General features: G+C 55.9%; 2 protein-coding genes across 2 annotated transcripts in view; one reads left to right on the top strand and one right to left on the bottom strand.

The window, feature by feature from the left end:
* The first annotated feature begins 3,321 nt into the window (after nt 1-3,321).
* SFTPB (surfactant protein B) lies at nt 3,322-10,003 on the top strand. Its single transcript, XM_062208729.1, has 11 exons — nt 3,322-3,391; nt 3,695-3,822; nt 4,045-4,116; nt 4,352-4,477; nt 4,695-4,832; nt 5,026-5,115; nt 7,574-7,757; nt 7,914-8,074; nt 8,884-8,964; nt 9,439-9,517; nt 9,916-10,003. The coding sequence occupies exons 1-10, from the start codon at nt 3,322-3,324 to the stop codon at nt 9,499-9,501; spliced, it is 1,113 nt and encodes a 370-aa protein (XP_062064713.1). The 3' UTR covers nt 9,502-9,517; nt 9,916-10,003.
* Nucleotides 10,004-11,004: 1,001 nt separating this feature from the next.
* The window catches only part of USP39 (ubiquitin specific peptidase 39), a 33,979-nt gene continuing 27,914 nt past the window's right edge, over nt 11,005-17,069 (bottom strand). Inside the window, exons 11-13 of the mRNA XM_062209776.1 lie at nt 16,082-16,217; nt 12,242-12,328; nt 11,005-11,464 (exon numbers count right to left, since the gene is read on the bottom strand). Coding sequence (XP_062065760.1) covers nt 11,417-11,464; nt 12,242-12,328; nt 16,082-16,217 — 271 coding nt within the window. The 3' untranslated portion in view covers nt 11,005-11,416. The remainder of the gene's footprint in view (nt 11,465-12,241; nt 12,329-16,081; nt 16,218-17,069) is intronic.

Below are 17,069 nucleotides of genomic sequence, written 5' to 3'. Positions count from 1 at the left end.
CAATAAAATAAAAAAATAAAAACACATTCTCTTCTCGGAAGCTGCAGAAACATCATTGACAAAATCTCACATTTCTTTTTTATGTAGCAGCCAACAAACTGAAAGGAGAAGAGAACTTGCTCAACCTGACAGAGGGTGACTTTGGAAAGCCCAAACCTGAAGTCACACTTAATGGTGAAAGACCGAACGTTCTCTGGGGCTGGGCTCTGGCACAGCAGTCAGGACGCCACCTGGGATGCCTGCATCCTATGTCAGAGCGCCTGGGTTCAAGCCCCGCTCTCCTTCCAATTCCAGCTCCCTGCAAATGAGCACTCTGGCAGGCAGCTCAAGGACATGGGTCCCGGCCACCCACATGGGAGACCTAGGTTGGGTTCCAGACCCCTGCTGGTGTGGGCATTTGGGGAGTAAATGTGTGTGTGTGTGTGCTTTTCAAATAAACAAATAAATAAATAGACTAAATGCTTTCCCCTGGGGACAAGGAACATGACCAGGACTGTCTGCTCCCTTGGCTTTTATTCAGCAGTGTCCTGAAGATTCCAGCCAGGGCTATTAGGCAAAGAAATGAAGTCAAATCCATCCAGACTGGAAAGAACAGGTTTGACTATATCTATTTTTAGATGAGATGATCCCATGTGTAGAAAATTCCAAGGAATTCAATAAAATGGTGAATCAAAATCAAGGTGTGTCTCGATGGTGTAGATCCCATTCTCAAAACTACATGGACCATTCGGCGTGAGAGGTCACAGATGAGAATTAATCAGGGGCTAGTACCAGCCCTCTAACTGTATTTTTCTGTGAGTAAAGTTGATTAAATTGCTTTAGAGGTTGTTTTTGGAATTACTTTCAGAGGCTGGCACTGTGGCGCAGTAGGTTAGGCCATCACCTGCAGCACTGACATCCCATATGGATGCCAGTTTGAACCCCGGCTGCTCCACTTCCAATCCAGCTCCCTACTAATGCGCCTGGGAAAGCAGCAAAAGGTGGCCCAAGTTCTTGGGCCCCTGCACCCACGTGAGAGACCTGGATGAGGCTCCTGGCTCCTGGATTCAGCCTGACCCAGTCCTGGCTGTTGTGGCCATCTGGGATGCCAGCACTGCAGGCGGCAGCTTTACCACGATGTCACCACGCCGGCCCCAGGATGTAGGCATCTGAACCTGGGTATTTTATTTTTAAGGGTAAGAGTTTATTGGGGGAAACCTGACAGACCAGAGGGAAGGGGTGAAGGAGGAAAAAGAGAGAGTAAAAGAGAGAGAAAGAGAGGAGAGAGAGAGCTTGAGAGAGGAGAGGAGAGGAGTGAGACAAGAGAGCGAGGAGAGAAAACAGAGAGAAGAGAGAAGAGAGAAGAGAGAAGAGAGGGGAGAGAGGAGAGAGAGCCACGTGTTCAGGAACAGGTCCTTTTAAAACTTCACCGGAGGGCGGGCAGGGAAGCAGAAGCAGCGAATCCCATTAGGATGGGGGTGGAGCTTGACACCGGTGGTTGGGCCATGTGGCCACCTGGCTTCCAGCAGTGGAGGCAGGGGCTAGAGCCTAGGATGGTGTCAGGGTGTAGATCCTGCCATAGGTAAGACTGCGCCATTTTCCTAATATTCCCCCCTTTTGTTCTTTATAAAGCAGGCGCTGTATGGGAGTACATTAGTCCCAAAAGTCAGGAGGGGTAGAGGGACGATGATCTGTCTTTAGAGCTACTTCCTGCTGACATGGGGTGATGAGGTTCTCTCTGCTGGCATGGGGCGATGTCTCAAGCCGCTGTCTCCTGGGTGGAGAGCCGAGTATATCCTTGTAGCAGCATTTGGTTGACCGCCGGGTTGTTGAAGGCCTTGGTTCGTTCCATTATCACCTCCTGTAAATGCTCAGAATTTGGAAGACCCATGTGTGGATGGAGATCACGAAGTGTTTGGTGACGTGGAAGGAGTTCCGGGGGTGTGTTTTGCGACTGGCAGAAATCCAGGACCCCAGAGCAGCTCAGAGATCCCCAAAGGGAGATCAAGGTCACTGGGGGAGCCTGGATCAAAGTCATGGCACCAATGTAAGATCGCCACAAAACACACCACACACCGGAGTAAGGGAAAGGATTTATTGGGGAAAATCCAGCAGACCATAGGGAAGGGGCGAGGAAGGAAAAGAGAGAGAGAGAGCAGAGAGGAGAGGAGAGATAGCGAGGAGAGAAGAGAGTGAGCGAGCCAAGAGGAGAGAGGAGGGAAAGAGAGAAAAGAGAAAGAGTGAGAGAGAAGAGGAGGCTCCACCTGGGTCTTACCTGCTGTACTGAGTGCCTGCCCTCCCAATCTTTGGGCACATGTTTTCACACTCTTGGTCCATTTCCATGATGGCAACTGCGTTTGTCAAACTGACAAGGGCTTGAGGCCAACAGAAACTACGCGAGTCCTTGACAATGACCTTGAGTGTGTCACTCAACCGCCTTGGGTGCAGCTGTTTTTGTCATGGTACTAATTCAAGAACCCTGGAGTGCTTCCTGGAGATGGCCACCTGTGAGCTTCCGCCAGAGAGCGAGTTCGTGCAGCAATCAGATAAATTGACCTTGATCCTGGCCAGGGAGATGTCGGTGAGCTCACACTCTCCTCCTCCACTCACGGGCAAGTCTACCCCACATCAGCTTAGAGCTTCTGCCCCAGTGTGCCTGCATGGTGGGGACCTCCTCTGAGAGCCACCGAAGCCACTCAGGGCAGCTTCTCCTGAACCATCAGCTGTATGCCTGCCGTGGAGGGGCCCGCTGAAGCCCGTCCCCCACACCCTCCATCCTCCTCTCTGACTCTTGGCTCACTTTGTACCGTGTAAATCCTCTTCTGACTAATCCATAGAACTGGAGGAATTTTTCTAGGAGAAAAGGTAAGAAGGGCTGGGAGGGTCCTGGGTTTGCCCTTCCGGTGCTTGCCCTGGGTCAAGAGCCAGGCAGGAAGCTCTTCGGGCCATTGCACAAGAGCAGAGGAGGACTTGGGAGGAGAGGGTGGCAGAGGGACCACCCTGGCTGCCCCAGCCGTGCGTCGGCTTCCCTTGCTCAGCCTGGAGAGGTGGGACAAGGTGTGGAGACCAAAAAAGGCCCCTGTTCAGAAGGGGCCAGGAACCCAGGCCTGTGGGAGTCGGGGCAGGGACAAAGGGAAAGTGAAGTGGCCACCAGCCCAAATCGAGGGAGGAGGGCAGGAATGCCCCTGCTGGGAAGGGGCTGGTTCAAAACACCTGGAGGGCTCTTCAGGACAAAGACAAACACTGAGGTCACCACTGCCCCCACAGAGCCCTGTCCCATGCTCCCGCCCCCAGCTATAAGAGCCCCTGCCCCAAGCAGGGCACCCAGGCTTTGGCGGCGTCATGGCCAAGTCACACCTGCCGCCGTGGCTGCTGCTGCTGCTGCTGCCCACCCTCTGTGGCCCAGGCACTGGTGAGTCCCCCCAGCCCCTCTTCACCTCCCTGTCACCTGGGACAGGTGTGGAAGGCCCATCGTAGGGGTCTCTACCACTTACTGAGCACTGCCCCGTGCCAGGTATTGGCCTAGCTCTAGGCTTTGTTGAGGCTGAGAGAGACTGCAGGTTCTGTCCACGGCCACACAGTTGGTGGGTCCCGGAGCAGGTGGGACCCAGAGCTGCATGACTCCAGCGTGTTCAGTCCCAGCAAAGGCTGGGTGAGGTCAGGGACCCAGATGTAGCCTCACCCCGACTAAGGCTGCCCTGGCCCCCAACTGCAGCTGTCTGGGCCACTTCACCCTTGGCCTGTGCTCAGGGCCCTGAGTTTTGGTGCCAAAGCCTGGAGCAAGCATTGCAGTGCAAAGCCCTGGGGCACTGTCTACAGGAAGTCTGGGGACATGTGGGAGCCGTGAGTACCACCACCACGCGTGGCAACACGGGGGTCTTTGATGAAGGGAATGGGATGGGATAAACAGGTGGGGTAGATTAGATAGGATGGATGGTATGGGGTGGATGGCATGGGATGCCGTGGGATGGTGGACAGCCGCCTTGCCCTGGGAGAGCCCCACCCAGTCACTGGATTTGGGAGCATGACCCACTCACGTGTCCCCACCGTGGGCCCTCTTCCCAGGATGACCTGTGCCAGGAGTGTCAGGACATCGTCAACATCCTTACCAAGATGACCAAGGAGGCCATTTTCCAGGTGATGAGGCCCAGATCCCGGAGGGAGCCTGGGGTCTGAGAGACAGACAAGATTAAGGAGGCCATCTCCTGTATGAGCAGGAGGCCTGGGACTGAGCTCAGCTGTGCAGCTGGAGACAGGCTTTCCCAAGGGGAAGGGGGTCAGTCTGCCCTGGGAGCTGCCCTGTGTCCAGGAACTCTGGGTGGGGGCAGGGCTCAGGCAGGCCAGGCTGACCACTCCCTCTCTATCCTCCCAGGACACCATTCGGAAGTTTCTGGAGCATGAGTGCGACGTTCTTCCCTTGAAGCTGCTGGTGCCCCAGTGTCACCACGTGCTTGATGTCTACTTCCCCCTCACCATCACCTACTTCCAGAGCCAGATCGTGAGGGCCTGTGGACCTGCCTCCTACCTACCTGCTTCTCCATGCACCCCATGCCCACCCCAGTGCTTGCACACACACACACACACACACCGCCCGACCTGCTCCCTGCCATTCTACGCCCAAAGTCATTGGCTCTCACCTATGAGCCTTGGGCCAGCCTAGCAAGACGAGGGTTCTCTCCCTCCCCTAACTACCCCTCACCTACTCTGTGCCCTAGAATCCAAAGGCCATCTGCCAGCACCTAGGCCTGTGCCAACCTGGGTCACCAGAGCCTCCGCTGGACCCTCTGCCTGACAAGCTGGTCCTCCCCACACTGCTGGGGGCCCTCCCAGCAAAGCCTGGGCCCCACACGCAGGTAAGGGAGCCCCCAAGGCAGTGAGGTGGGGAGCTAGGGCCACAGCTAAGGCCCAGGAACACTTGCACTCTGGAGGGCAAAAACCAGGAGGCAGAGGAGAAGCTCCGGGCAGGAGGGAGAGAAAGGGGTGAGGGGCGGGGAGGCGGAGCCCGGAGGACAACTTCCGGCAGCACTCCCGGATTCTCTCCCGCAGGATCTGTCTGCGCAGCGGTTCCCCATCCCCCTGCCCTTCTGCTGGCTCTGCAGGACTCTCCTCAAGCGGGTCCAGGCCATGATTCCCAAGGTGAGGCGTCCCCGGCTCCAATCCCAGCCCTGCTGGGATCAGCTGGGGAGGTGGGGAGCCACCCCTACAGCCGCTCAGGCCTGCAGGTGCCAGCTTAGAGTCCATAGGACAGCCAGGAAGCCCCTGCTGTGACAGGCACAAGGCCAGGCGCCAAGGAACAGGTGAGACCTGAGTCTCTGCGGACAAGTTGCTCTAATTCTCCCAAAGCAGGGATTCCCCAGAGGGACTCCCCCCTGCCCCCACCCCTGCAGCGTCCAATGTGGAGTTCTGCAGACCTGGAGTGGCCATGACCACTGGCCCCATCAGCCCATCCCACAGCCCTTCCCCGAGGGCACCCCACAGGCCACCTTGTCACTGAGGCTCCCAGCATCCACCTGCGTGGGGACAGTGCTGAGTGCAGAGCACGGGATTCACTCGGGATGAGGCCATGGACGGCCGCGGAGGCATAGGCTGTTGGGTCTGGGAGAGGTTCTAAGGAGGGCGTGGCTAAGCTGATGCCAGAAGCCTTGGGGGTGGGGGAGAGGACCTGCCCAAGGGAGAGTGGGCTGACAGCCCACGGAGATGACTCTAAGCCCACTTCAGAAACGCACAGCTGACAGCTTCCTGAGGGTCTCAGTCTCTCCCCCGCGGTGTGCAGAGAGGATCGGGCAGGTGGGAGGCGACAATGAAGGAAGTTGCTTACAACATCACTGCAGAAATCACAAGGAGAGGTGTTGGGGCAGGGCTTGGAGCCAAGAGGGTGGGCTCCACAGGCCCTAGAATGGACAGCCTCGGAGAGTGAGAATGAGAGGAATCCCAGTGATGCCTGCAGACCGAGGCTCTCCCGTGATGTGCCAGCTGAGATGGGTGAACTTGATAGGTTCAGGCAGAGAGCGTCTCTCCTGGCCACGTTAAGTTGGAGATGCCTGTGTGACACAGGAGCAGGAGGCTGAACACCAGGCTTTGGGGGACTCTGGGTGTCACTGGCTGTGGGCCAAAGTGGAATCCAGGGGAAGGGGTGAGGCTGCTGAGACAGCAAGTGGGCAGAGAGGGGCACCGGAAGTGGGCAGGGAGGGGCACCGGAAGTGGGCAGGCTGCACAGGCAGCTCAGACAAGCAGAGGAACCTGAGGAGGACAGCCCACCAGATGGGAGCCAGGAGGAAGCAAGTACTTCAAAAACCAAGCGAGAGGCCGGCGCCGTGGCTTAACAGGCTAATCCTCCGCCTTGCGGCGCCAGCACACCAGGTTCTAGTCCCGGTCGGGGCGCCGGATTCTATCCCGGTTGCCCCTCTTCCAGGCCAGCTCTCTGCTATGGCCCGGGAAGGCAGTGGAGGATGGCCCAAGTCCTTGGGCCCTGTACCCACATGGGAAACCAGGAGAAGCACCTGGCTCCTGCCTTCGGATCAGCGAGATGCGCCGGCTGCAGCGGCCATTTGGGGGGTGAACCAATGGCAAAAAGGAAGACCTTTCTCTCTGTCTCTCTCACTATCCACTCTGCCTGTCAAAAAAAAAAAAAACCAAGCGAGAGAGGACACCAACAGCGGATCTGGTGAGAGGGAGGGTGTCGGTGACCTTGAGACTTGTTCTGGAGGTGAGGTGGGGACAGGAGCCCCAGCAAAGGATGGGAGAGGAAGGGGCCAGCACGAGTACTGACCACTCTTCCAGGAAGGTCCTCTGGGAAGGGTGGCAGAAGTGGGCGAGGCTTTTCCAGCCAGCGTCCTGTGTAGATGGGGCTGGCCAGTGAGGCGGGGAGTTGTGAGGTGGAAGAGAGAAGGGGTGACGCAGGGCACACAGGTCCAGGCTGGCCTTTCGCAGAGGAAGGACAGCCCACCGTAGTCATTGCAGCAGGAGGGGAGACCCAGTGGGAGTTCGTGTCACCAAACGTGTCCATCTGGAAGGTGCCACAGTCCAGAGAGCACTTCCCTGAGCCCTGCTCTTACCCCAGCCTCCTGGCACTGGGGAATAGCAGGGGGCTGCGAGAGGGGCAGGTCAAGGTCAACCTTGGCGTGTAAATGAGTGAGGCAGGGGAGGGTAAGCCACAGGCTCGCTGCTCCCTGCCTTCAGCTCAGAGGTTGTCTTTGCAAAATTGGAAAGAGTGGGGAAACTGCCGGCTGCCCCAGGCAGGGGCTCCTAAAACCACACACCTGTTGGCTCCGAGCCAGAGAGGGGCAAATCCACCTGTGGGAAGCAGAGGGCTCCCTGAGCCCGGAGGGGGAAGATGCAGCTCCCCTGCCTCTGGGCTGGCCACAGTCTTGCAGCGAGTCTAGGGCCCTTGGAGTCAGACTCGGTTTCCCTGCTGGCTCCTGGACACTCAGTGGCTACACGTCAGTCCCAAGTCCCCTAGACCCTCTGTCCTCAGCAACCTGGGGTGCAACTATCACCCATCCTGAAGAGCAACAGGGGCCTTATGCCAAGCGCCCAGCACCAGAGCCTGCCCAAGGGAAGGTTCCACCCTGCCCTCTCTCTGCCCCCACCTCAGGGTGTGCTGGCCATGGCTGTGGCCCAGGTGTGCCACGTGGTACCCCTGGTGGTGGGCGGTATCTGTCAGTGCCTGGCCGAACGCTACACTGTCATTCTGCTGGAGGTGCTACTGGGCCGTGTGCTGCCCCAGCTGGTCTGTGGCCTTGTCCTCCGGTGCTCCAGCATGGACAGCATTGGCCAAGGTGAGCCTGCCGTCCGCCACCCCAGCCCGCAGCCCGCGGCCTATTTCCCCCCTTCCGGGCCCTGCACCACCCTCTCCTTCTCCAGTCCCCCTGCAGGGGGGGGGGGGGCAGGAACCCCACACCTCTGCACGGCAGCCTTGACTGTTTCCTCTCCAGTCCCACCCACTCTGGAGGCCCTGCCAGGGGAGTGGCTGCCGCAAGACCCAGAGTGCCGCCTCTGCATGTCTGTGACCACCCAGGCCAGGAACATCAGTGAGCAGACCAGGCCGCAGGCAGTGTACCACGCCTGCCTCGGCTCCCAGCTGGACAAGCAAGAGGTGAGGAGCAGGCACATGGGGGTCATGGAACCTAGGGCTCATCCATGGTAGAGCGCTGAGCACAGGCAAAGCCAGAGGCACCCAGCCCGGGCCAGCCTAGAGCTCAGGCGGGCACACAGGACGGAGGTAACGGCTGTGACTTAGGGCAAAACCTGTTAAGAGGGGCCACTTCTGGACCTAGGGCTGTGGGCTCTGGGGGACTGGCAGGCCTCCCTCGTGAGCTCAGTGAGTGCCAGGGGACGGTGGTTAGGCCCAGTAAAGCCTTGCCAGAGGCCCCATGCTGTCCTCTCTCCAGTCCCCCCACACACACCCAGAGTGTACTACCTGCAGTTGTGGCCCCGGGGTGCCACTTGGTGCCCTTGCTGTGAGTGGCACCTGCCACTGTCTGGTGGATACCAGATGAGCGAGGCCAGACCCCTGGAGCCAGGAAAGGGCCTGCCTGGCCTTCTCTCCAAGCTCCTGTGCCCACCCCACCCTCCCCGCAGTGTACCTTAGAACAAGGCCACCTGCAGAGTCCCAGGGGCTCTGCCAATGTCCAAAGCAATGACAGGACGGTGATCTGAGGCAAGCTGCCCGCATCTCTGCCCAGAGGCAGCACCAGTGTGCCCAGATTTTCCTGCAGAAATCCCTCATTCCGGCCGGCTTCAGCTCGCCGAGGGTTCGGCTTCCAGCCATGGTGGGTGAGTGAGGGCCGATGGCCGGAGCTACACCCAGAGCGAACAGGGAGGAGGAACAAGAAGGCAGGAGAGGCCAGGGCAGGGCCTCGGCCCCCACCCCTCAGCCTCCAGCATGTCTGTGCCTTCCTCCAGTGTGAACAATTTGTGGAGCTGCACAAGCCCCAGCTGCTGAGCCTGCTGTCCAGGGACTGGGATGCCCGCGCAATCTGCCAGGTACTCGCCCGGCCCCGCAGCTGGTCCTAGCACGTCCCTGAGCTCCCAGAGTCCCGCCAGTTCCGGCCTGTGGTCCTCAGGGTCCCTGCTCTCCCGGGGCAGGGGCGCAGGCCTGGGAGGCACTCTGTTTTCACATAGAAAAGACTGTCTCCAAGTGGTAAGGAAGTCACAACAGAAAGGGGAGGAGCAGTCTGGGAAGGGAGGGGCGGCCGAGGAGTAGTTTGATGTCTATTATGGAATGGGGCTGTGCTTGCCGACCAGGTATGCGGGCACACAAGGGTCTTAGGGGGTGAATGCCCACCTCCTCCAACTGTGTCTATGAGGTCACCCCAAGAGCATCCACGGAGGCAGCAGGTGGACTGAGAGCTGTGCCTTCTGGGGCAAGGAGGGGGAGGGGGGCTCTGTGGCCCCCTCAGAGCTGGACGTGGGGAGCAGAAATGCCCAGGCCAGGCCCTAATACCGCCCCTGTGGCAGGCCCTGGGGGCGTGTGTGGCCACGCTCAGCCCTCTCCAGTGCATCCAAAGCCCTCACTTCTGAGGACTCAGCTGTCCAGGTGAGTCCAGGCCCACGGTGGGGTGGGGGGCCGGGCAGGTCTTGTTCTCAGGCTGCACCGTGTTCATCAGCTCCCTCCCCTGAGGGCCTCTGGCGGCACCTTCAGGAAAACTCCTACCCATCCCCACGGCGGCCAGAGAACCCCCCAGAACAGGCCAGTCTCCCCTTCCCAGGTCCCAGGGCTCCCAGCCTTCCCTGTTGACACAGGATGGGCAGTGGCCTGACAAGGCAGGCCTGGGTGCTGGTCCCAAGTCTGCCCTCACTGGACTCTGGGTCCCTGGATGAGACACATGGCCCTTCCCTGTCCTCATCCTGTTGAGCCGCAAAGCGGGAGCCAGGCCTGAACTCTCCCCCTGCCAGCTGCCCACGCGCACCCTCCTCGCTGCCCTTCTTCAAAAGGACCTTGCACTGGTGGCTGCAAGACCCCAGTGTGTAGCCGCAGCCCTGCCTCCACCTCGTCTGTCCCAGCCTGAATCACAGCCCAACACCAGAGCCACTTCTGTCCCGTCTGGCAAGCAGCAAGAGCAGTGTGCCCCACAGCAGGTCTGCAGAGAGGCCCCACAGTCTTCACTCCACCAGAGCCACACGAGGCTCCCACAGCCTCCCAGGGGCCAGGCTGACCGAATACTGCCTCCCCATCCCCCACCCCCACCTCACTCCAGAGACTGGCTTTACCGCTACTTGCTAACAGTCTACGAAGTTCAAAATACAGAAGAGAGAGGCTGGTGCTGTGACCTAGCAGGTTGGGCCACCACCTGCAGTGCCGGCATCCCATGTGGGCACCAGTTCGAGTTCCAGCTGCTCCACTTCTGATCCAGCTCCCTGCTAACGCGCCTGGGAAAGCAACAGAAGATGGTCCAAGCGTTTGGACCCCTGCCACCCATGTGGGAGACCCAGAAGAAGCTCCTGGCTCCTGGCTGGCCCAGCCCTGGCCATTACAGCCATTTGGGGAGTGAACCAGCAGATGGAAGATCTCAATCTCTAACTCTTACAAATAAATAAAATAAATCTTTAAAAAATAAATACACCAAGGGGACGTGCCGTAGTGGACTCCCTATCGGGACCTGCTTCAGGGGGTGCTGAGCCCACTCTTCCTCCAGGCAGCTCGGAGTCAGTGACGGAGCCTGCTGGAAGCCCTTTCTACGTGAATTCCCATGGGCACTCTGCTCTGGGGCACGCACGGGCCTGGCTGAGACTCGGAAGTGCACTGACATAAGCAGCTCTCTGCGTCTCCTTCCTTTCCCCCACACTGAGCCCCACGCAGCCCGAACTGCCCCCGGCGGCCGCCAGCCAGCACGTAACTCAGCACTTTGAGTCAGACGGTTTCCTACTCAGAGGCAAACGCAGCCGCTCCCACCACAGACTGACAGGGAGAGACAGCACAACGTCCCCCAGGTGACAGACTGTGGGGCAGACGAGTGTAGATTAAAAGAAAATAAATCCTGCCCTTAGCCAGCTGCCTAAGAGGATATAAAACATAGCCTGGTATAAAAACAGGAGAATATTTAATCCATTTCAAAAACACATCAGGAAATGAAGGGGGCACAGGAACATAATCTACAGTAGAGAAGGGGCTACAGGCTCCATGCTTACTCCCAGAACCACGAGGCTTGATGTTTGGAGGAAACTCCCTGTCCTTCAGACACTCCCAGTCACTCAGAAATAAACTATATACATCTGCAAGAGCTCTGCCCTGCGGAGCGGGAAGGCAGCTAGACAGCAAGGAGAAAGGCGCATCCATCCACTAAGTCGATGGAAGGCAGCTGGTGACAGCGCAGAGCCTCCCCAGGTGGGCGGGCGGGCGGCTCTGACGCTCTGCGGCAGGCAGAGCCCACGGACGCTGGGCTGCCAGACCTGCCACTCCGGCTATCAGCCACAGCGTCAGTGCTCTCGGCTCCCCTCAAGCCCCCTGCTGGTTGGTTTCATCATTATCTCGCCTCTTCCAAATCTGTAAGAAATGAAAACAGACACTGACCAGCTGGTCTGGGAGGCATTCAGTGACCAGATATTTCTCAAACACCTATGCTGTGCCAGGTAAGAGACAACCGTCACCCTGGCCTATCTGCTGCACGCCGGCCAGAGGATCCCTCTCCTTCCACTTGCAGTCTTCTACCCACCCTTCCTCTCAGTCTCCATTCCAAACGTCCTTTCTGAAAAGCACACGTGGCCGTCTATGACCTCAGACGGAGCCACTGAGGAAACAGAAGTCTCCTCTTCTACAAAGCTTTGGCTTTCCCTAGTCTGTCTGCCCTCTGTTACCAGGACTAAGGCAGCTGCAAAAAGAGAGGACTGTCCTCGCAGAGTTCTCAATTCAGTGAAGACCAGACAGCCCACAGGCTGCAGCTGGCACCCCACGTGAGAGGATGGAGAAAACGCTGTCGAGTCACAGAGAGAAGGGCTAACGCTGCCCGGGGCCGTGGGCAACGCTTCGGGGACGACTCCTGGCCGGCTTCCCTGCAGAGTCCAGGCCCTTCCTCCCTGACGGCAGACCAACATCTGCAAAACTAACCTGCTCACAACCACCACCTCCTCTGCTCACTCACAGCCAGCCATGCTTCCCTGTCTCCTCGTTTTCTCAAAATCTCTGCGCGACCTTTAGGCCATGTAATGCGGCCCCACCTCCCTCAGGACACCCACTACGCTCCCGGACTGCCAAGCGAGATCCTAACTCAGCCCTACCTCCTGCCTCGGCCCCCATCACCCCTCTCCCTGGGCTCACACCCACCTGAATGTAGGCCTCTGACAGGGTGATCATCTGGGGAAGGATGTCAGTCACCTGGAGGTCCTGTAATTCATACCACTTCCCAGTCCCCTGCAGAAAGTAGGAAGGGCCGGGTTAGCCTGCTCCCTACAACCAAATGGCATAGAAGGAAGGGATGACAGCTAAGAGGTAGAAAAAAAGAACAGTCACTGGACACCGTCCAGCAAGAGTCCCAGGAAGGAGCATGGTCTCGGCTGGGCTTGATTCAACTCGATTCAACTGTGTCGGTCGTGGAAAACTCAGTTCTAGCCAAGGATTCCATGAAGTGCAGTGGCGTTTCAACCACTTCTGTATGCTTTTAAGAAGTAGAGGGGGGTTGGCACTGTGGCATAGCAGGTAATGCCACTACCTGCAGTGCTGGCATCCCATATGGGAGCTGGTTGGGGTCCCGGCTGTTCCACTTCCGATCCAGCTCTCTGCTGTGACCTGGGAAAGCAGCAGAAGATGGCCCAAGTCCTTGGGTCCTTGCACCTGTGTGGGAGACCCGGAAGAAGCTCCTGGCTCCTGGCTTTGGATTGGCTCAGCTCCAGCCATTGTGGCCATTTGGGAAGTGAACCAGCAGATGGAAGACCTCTCTCCCTCTGCTTCTTTGTAACTCCACCTTTCAAATCATTCAATCAAAAAATAAGTGCTGAAGGAAGTAAAAAAATGGGCCTGGCATTGTGGTATAACAGGTAAAGCCACTGATTACAATGCTGGCATCCCATATAGGTGCAAGTTTGAGTTCTGGCTGCTCCACTTCCGATCCAATTCTCTGCTATGGCCTGGGAAAAGCAGTGGGAGATGGCCCAAGTGCCTGGGTCCCTGCTACCCACATGGGAGACCCAGAAGAAGTTGCTAGCTTCAGCCTGACTCAGCCCCAGCCATTGCAGCCATCTGGGGAATAAACTAGCAGATGGAAGATCTGTCTCTCCTCTGTAACTCTTTCAAATAAATAAACCTTAAAAAAAAAAAATACTGAGGGGTAGGTGTTGTGGCATAAATTATGCCACCCTTGGGATACCCAAATCCCATATTAGAGCACCATTTCAAGTCCTGGCTACTCCATTTCCAACCCAGTTTCCTTCTAATGTATCTTGAGAGGCAGCAAAAGACGGCTCTCTTGGGGTTGGCATTGTGGTGCGGAAGTTTAGGCAGATGTTTCCAATGCCAGTATCTCCTATCAGAATGCAGGTTCCAGTTCCTGCTACTCTTTCAATCCAACTTCCTGTTAATACACCTGGGAAGGCAGTAGACAAACAGCACAAGTACTTGGGCCCCTGCTACCCACTTCAGCCCCGGCTGTTGAGGTCATTTGGGGAGTGAAGATCTTTCTTTCAAAGAAATAAATCTTTAAATAAAAGATAGCCCTCTCAGTCACTCTGCCTTTCAAACAGATGAAAACTACATTTATTATTTTGAAAAAAAGAATTTACGTGGACACTGAGGAGGAGAAAGAGGAAGGCCCTCTAATCCTCTGTAAGCCGTCTCCTTCCTACTCAGGAATGGCAGACCAGACATATTCACTGAGGAGGTGACCAGTGCCAACTACCAGAAGCTAGAAGTGTACACCCCCACCCTCCACACCCTCAGCCCAGAGTGCCGCAGCAACAGGAGTCAGGGAAGTATCCCAGTGACACTGCCTACCATACAAGCATGTGACCTCTGGCCTGTAAAACCAGAGCTGCAAATACTGCAAAGCCCACCTCTTTTCATGTTTCCATGAGCAAAGGGGATAAAGGTTTCTGGATTAAGGCAGAGGCACTTCTGACCACCCTCCTGTCTCACCCATCCAAACTTGTAGGAAATGCCAAGAATCAAAAATCAGTATTATATAGTTATTACATGGAGCAGGTGTTTGGCACAAGACGTCCATATCACATAATGGAATGCCTAGCTTGAGTTCCCAGCTACGCTGCTTCTGACCCAGGTTCTGGCTAATGTGCCTGGGAAGCAGCAGGTGATAGCACAAGTACTTAGCTCCTGCCACCCATGTGGAGGCCCAGCCCTGACTGTTCCGGGCATCTGTGAACAGCAAATAGAAGATCTCTGTCTTTCAAAGAAAATAAAAATAAATAAAAATTGTAAATCAAATAAAATACAGGTATTCCAGACATTCAGGATATTCCAAGAGCTGAGAATACAGAAAACAGAAACAAACCTCAGGATCAAATAAGCAACGACTGGTTAAGAGTGTGGGCTTTGGAGCCAAGTGTCTGGGTTAAAAGCCCAACTCTGACTTCAGATTGATCAAACTCTGGGGCTGCAGTTGTGCCGCAGCAGGTTAAGCCTGCTTGTAGACACTGGCAAAGGAGGGCTGGTTTGAGTCCCAGGCGTTCTGCTTATGATCCCTGCTAACACTCCTGGGAGGGCAGCAGATGCTTGCCCTGGTTCTTGGGCCCCCGCTAACCATGTGGAAGACCCAGACGAAATTCCTGGCTTCTGGCTTCAGCCTAGCCCAGCCCTGCTATGGCCATTTGCAGGGAATGAACCAGTGAATGGAAAAATCTATCTCTGTCTTGCCCTCTGCCACTCTGCCTTTCAAATAAATAAACCTTAAAAAATAAATAAATAAATAAACTCAAACTCTTGGCCGGTGCCGTGGCTCACTAGGCTAATCCTCTGCCTGCAGCGCCAGTACTCCGGGTTCTAGTCCAGGTCAGGGTGCCAGATTCTGTCCCGGTTGCTCCTCTTCCAGTCCAGCTCTCTGCTGTGGCCCGGGAAGGCAGTGGAGGATGGCCCAAGTGCTCAGGCCCTGCACCCACGTGGGAGACAAGGAGGAAGCACCTGGCTCCTGGCTTTGGATCGGTGCTGCACGCTGGCTGTGGCAGCCATTTGGGGGGTAAAGCAAAGGAAGGAAGACCTTTCTCTCTGTCTCTCTTACTAACTCTGCCTGTCAAAAAAAAAAAAACAACAACAACTCAAACTCTGCACCTAGATGTCCTCATCAGTGATAAAGATGATACTAACACCCACTGTAGAGGTCTGCAGGACAGAAATGAAATGAATGTACATGAAGCACTTGGCATGCTTTCTTGCACACAGTAGAGCACTTGATAGTCAGAGCCAGCTATTATTAAATCCACTGTCCCATGAGAGACTAATAAAGAACAATCTGTGCTAGTAATCTATGTGATACCCAAATAAATCTCAAGTACATGTTTTATCTGCTTTCAGCTGAAGACATTCAAAAAATTTTTGAGCTCAAAGGGAACTGTAAATCAGAGCTTTGTAAACTTCAATTTCACACAAATCGGAGGCAGATCTTGTGAAAGTGCAGGTTCTGATTCAGCAGGTTCAGAGGCCGTGACTGCATTTCCGACAAGCTCTTGGGTTCTGCACACGCGTGACGGGAGGCCCCCACTTGGGGTAGTAAGGTTCTAGTCCAGGATGCAGGTCAGCCCTGGCTGCACATTCAAATCTCCTGGGGAACTGGAAACATCACAATGCCAGCTGCACCTCGGGATAACCTAATGCTGACTCTTAATTCTGCTGGCTGATTATTCTTTGTTGCAGGGACTGTCCTGAGCTCTGTAGGCTGTGTAGCGGCCTCCCTGGCCTCTACCCCAGTTAAAAACCACTGTCCTAATGTCACTGGTCTGCACTGGAGCCCAGGCATCAGGATTTCAAAAAGTTCCCCAGGTGAGTCTAACACGCAGCCAGAACTGAGAACCACTGCCTTAAGCTAACCACTGACAGGTCGATCACTCGCAGAGCCCAACGACAAGGCCAAGCACAGGCAAACAGGAGGCGGCTGCCCTCTGACATGCCAAAGGAACACCGGTTTGGCCACTCGGCTCCACAAGCCAGTCAGCAGCCACTCACATGATGAAGCACATGGATCCGGTAGGAGCCCTCAGAGGGCTTGCCGTCGTGGACGATGTTGGCGATGAGGTCATACGTGGTATTCTTGTGTACCGCTTGCACTTCTTCAGACAAGTATTCTCTCAGGTCCACATTTCTGGTGATGACGAAAATGAAACCAGAATATCAGACAAAGGTGAGGGGCTCCAGGATACTGTCCTACACAAACCAACCATAGAGCAGGGAAGCCCTACTTTAGGATCCTAGCTCTCATGCAGAGCCATGAACTCTAGGTTTTTTGGAATTCACAAAAGTTGCCAACAAGAATGACAGGCTCCATGAGGAAAGCACCTTTAAAAGCAGGCATCATGATGTTGGGGATGGCGCTGTGGTGCAGCGGGTTAAAGCCCCAGTTTGCAGCACTGGCATCCCACATGGGTGCTGGTTCAAGTCCCGGCTGTTCCACTTCCAATCCAGCACCCTTCTAATGGACCTGGGAAAGCAGTGGAGTATGGCCCAAGTCCTTGGGCCCCTGCACCTATGTGGGAGACCCAGAAGAAGCTCCCGGCTTCAGATCAGCTCCACTCCAGCTGTTGGGGCCACTGGGGAGTGAACCAGCAGATGGAAGACCTCTCTCTGTCTCTACCTTTCTCTGTAACTCTCATCAAATACATATAAATAAATCTTAAAAAAAAAAAAAAGAATTGTATGGCTATGTGCCATACAATTAAACAAACAAAAAAAGGCAGGCACCATGACACAGTGTTAAGCTTGTATCGGAGGAAAGGTTCAAATCCTAGCTACTCCACCTTTTGATCCAGTTCCCTGCTAATGTATCTGGGAAGCAGCAGACAATGGCTGAAGCACTTGGGTCCCTGCCACCCACATAGGAAACCAGGATGGAGTTCCTGGCTCCTGGCTTCAGCCTGGCCCAGACCCAGTCTTTGCAGTCCTTTAGGGATCAGCAGATAGAAGATTTCTCTCTGTCACCATGTCTTTCAAATATATA

The sequence above is a fragment of the Lepus europaeus genome, chromosome 13 (assembly GCF_033115175.1).
Source record: "Lepus europaeus isolate LE1 chromosome 13, mLepTim1.pri, whole genome shotgun sequence".
NCBI lineage: Eukaryota > Metazoa > Chordata > Mammalia > Lagomorpha > Leporidae > Lepus > Lepus europaeus.
Note: the sequence above shows the minus strand (reverse complement) of the source record. Positions and strands in the feature narration are given on the sequence as shown.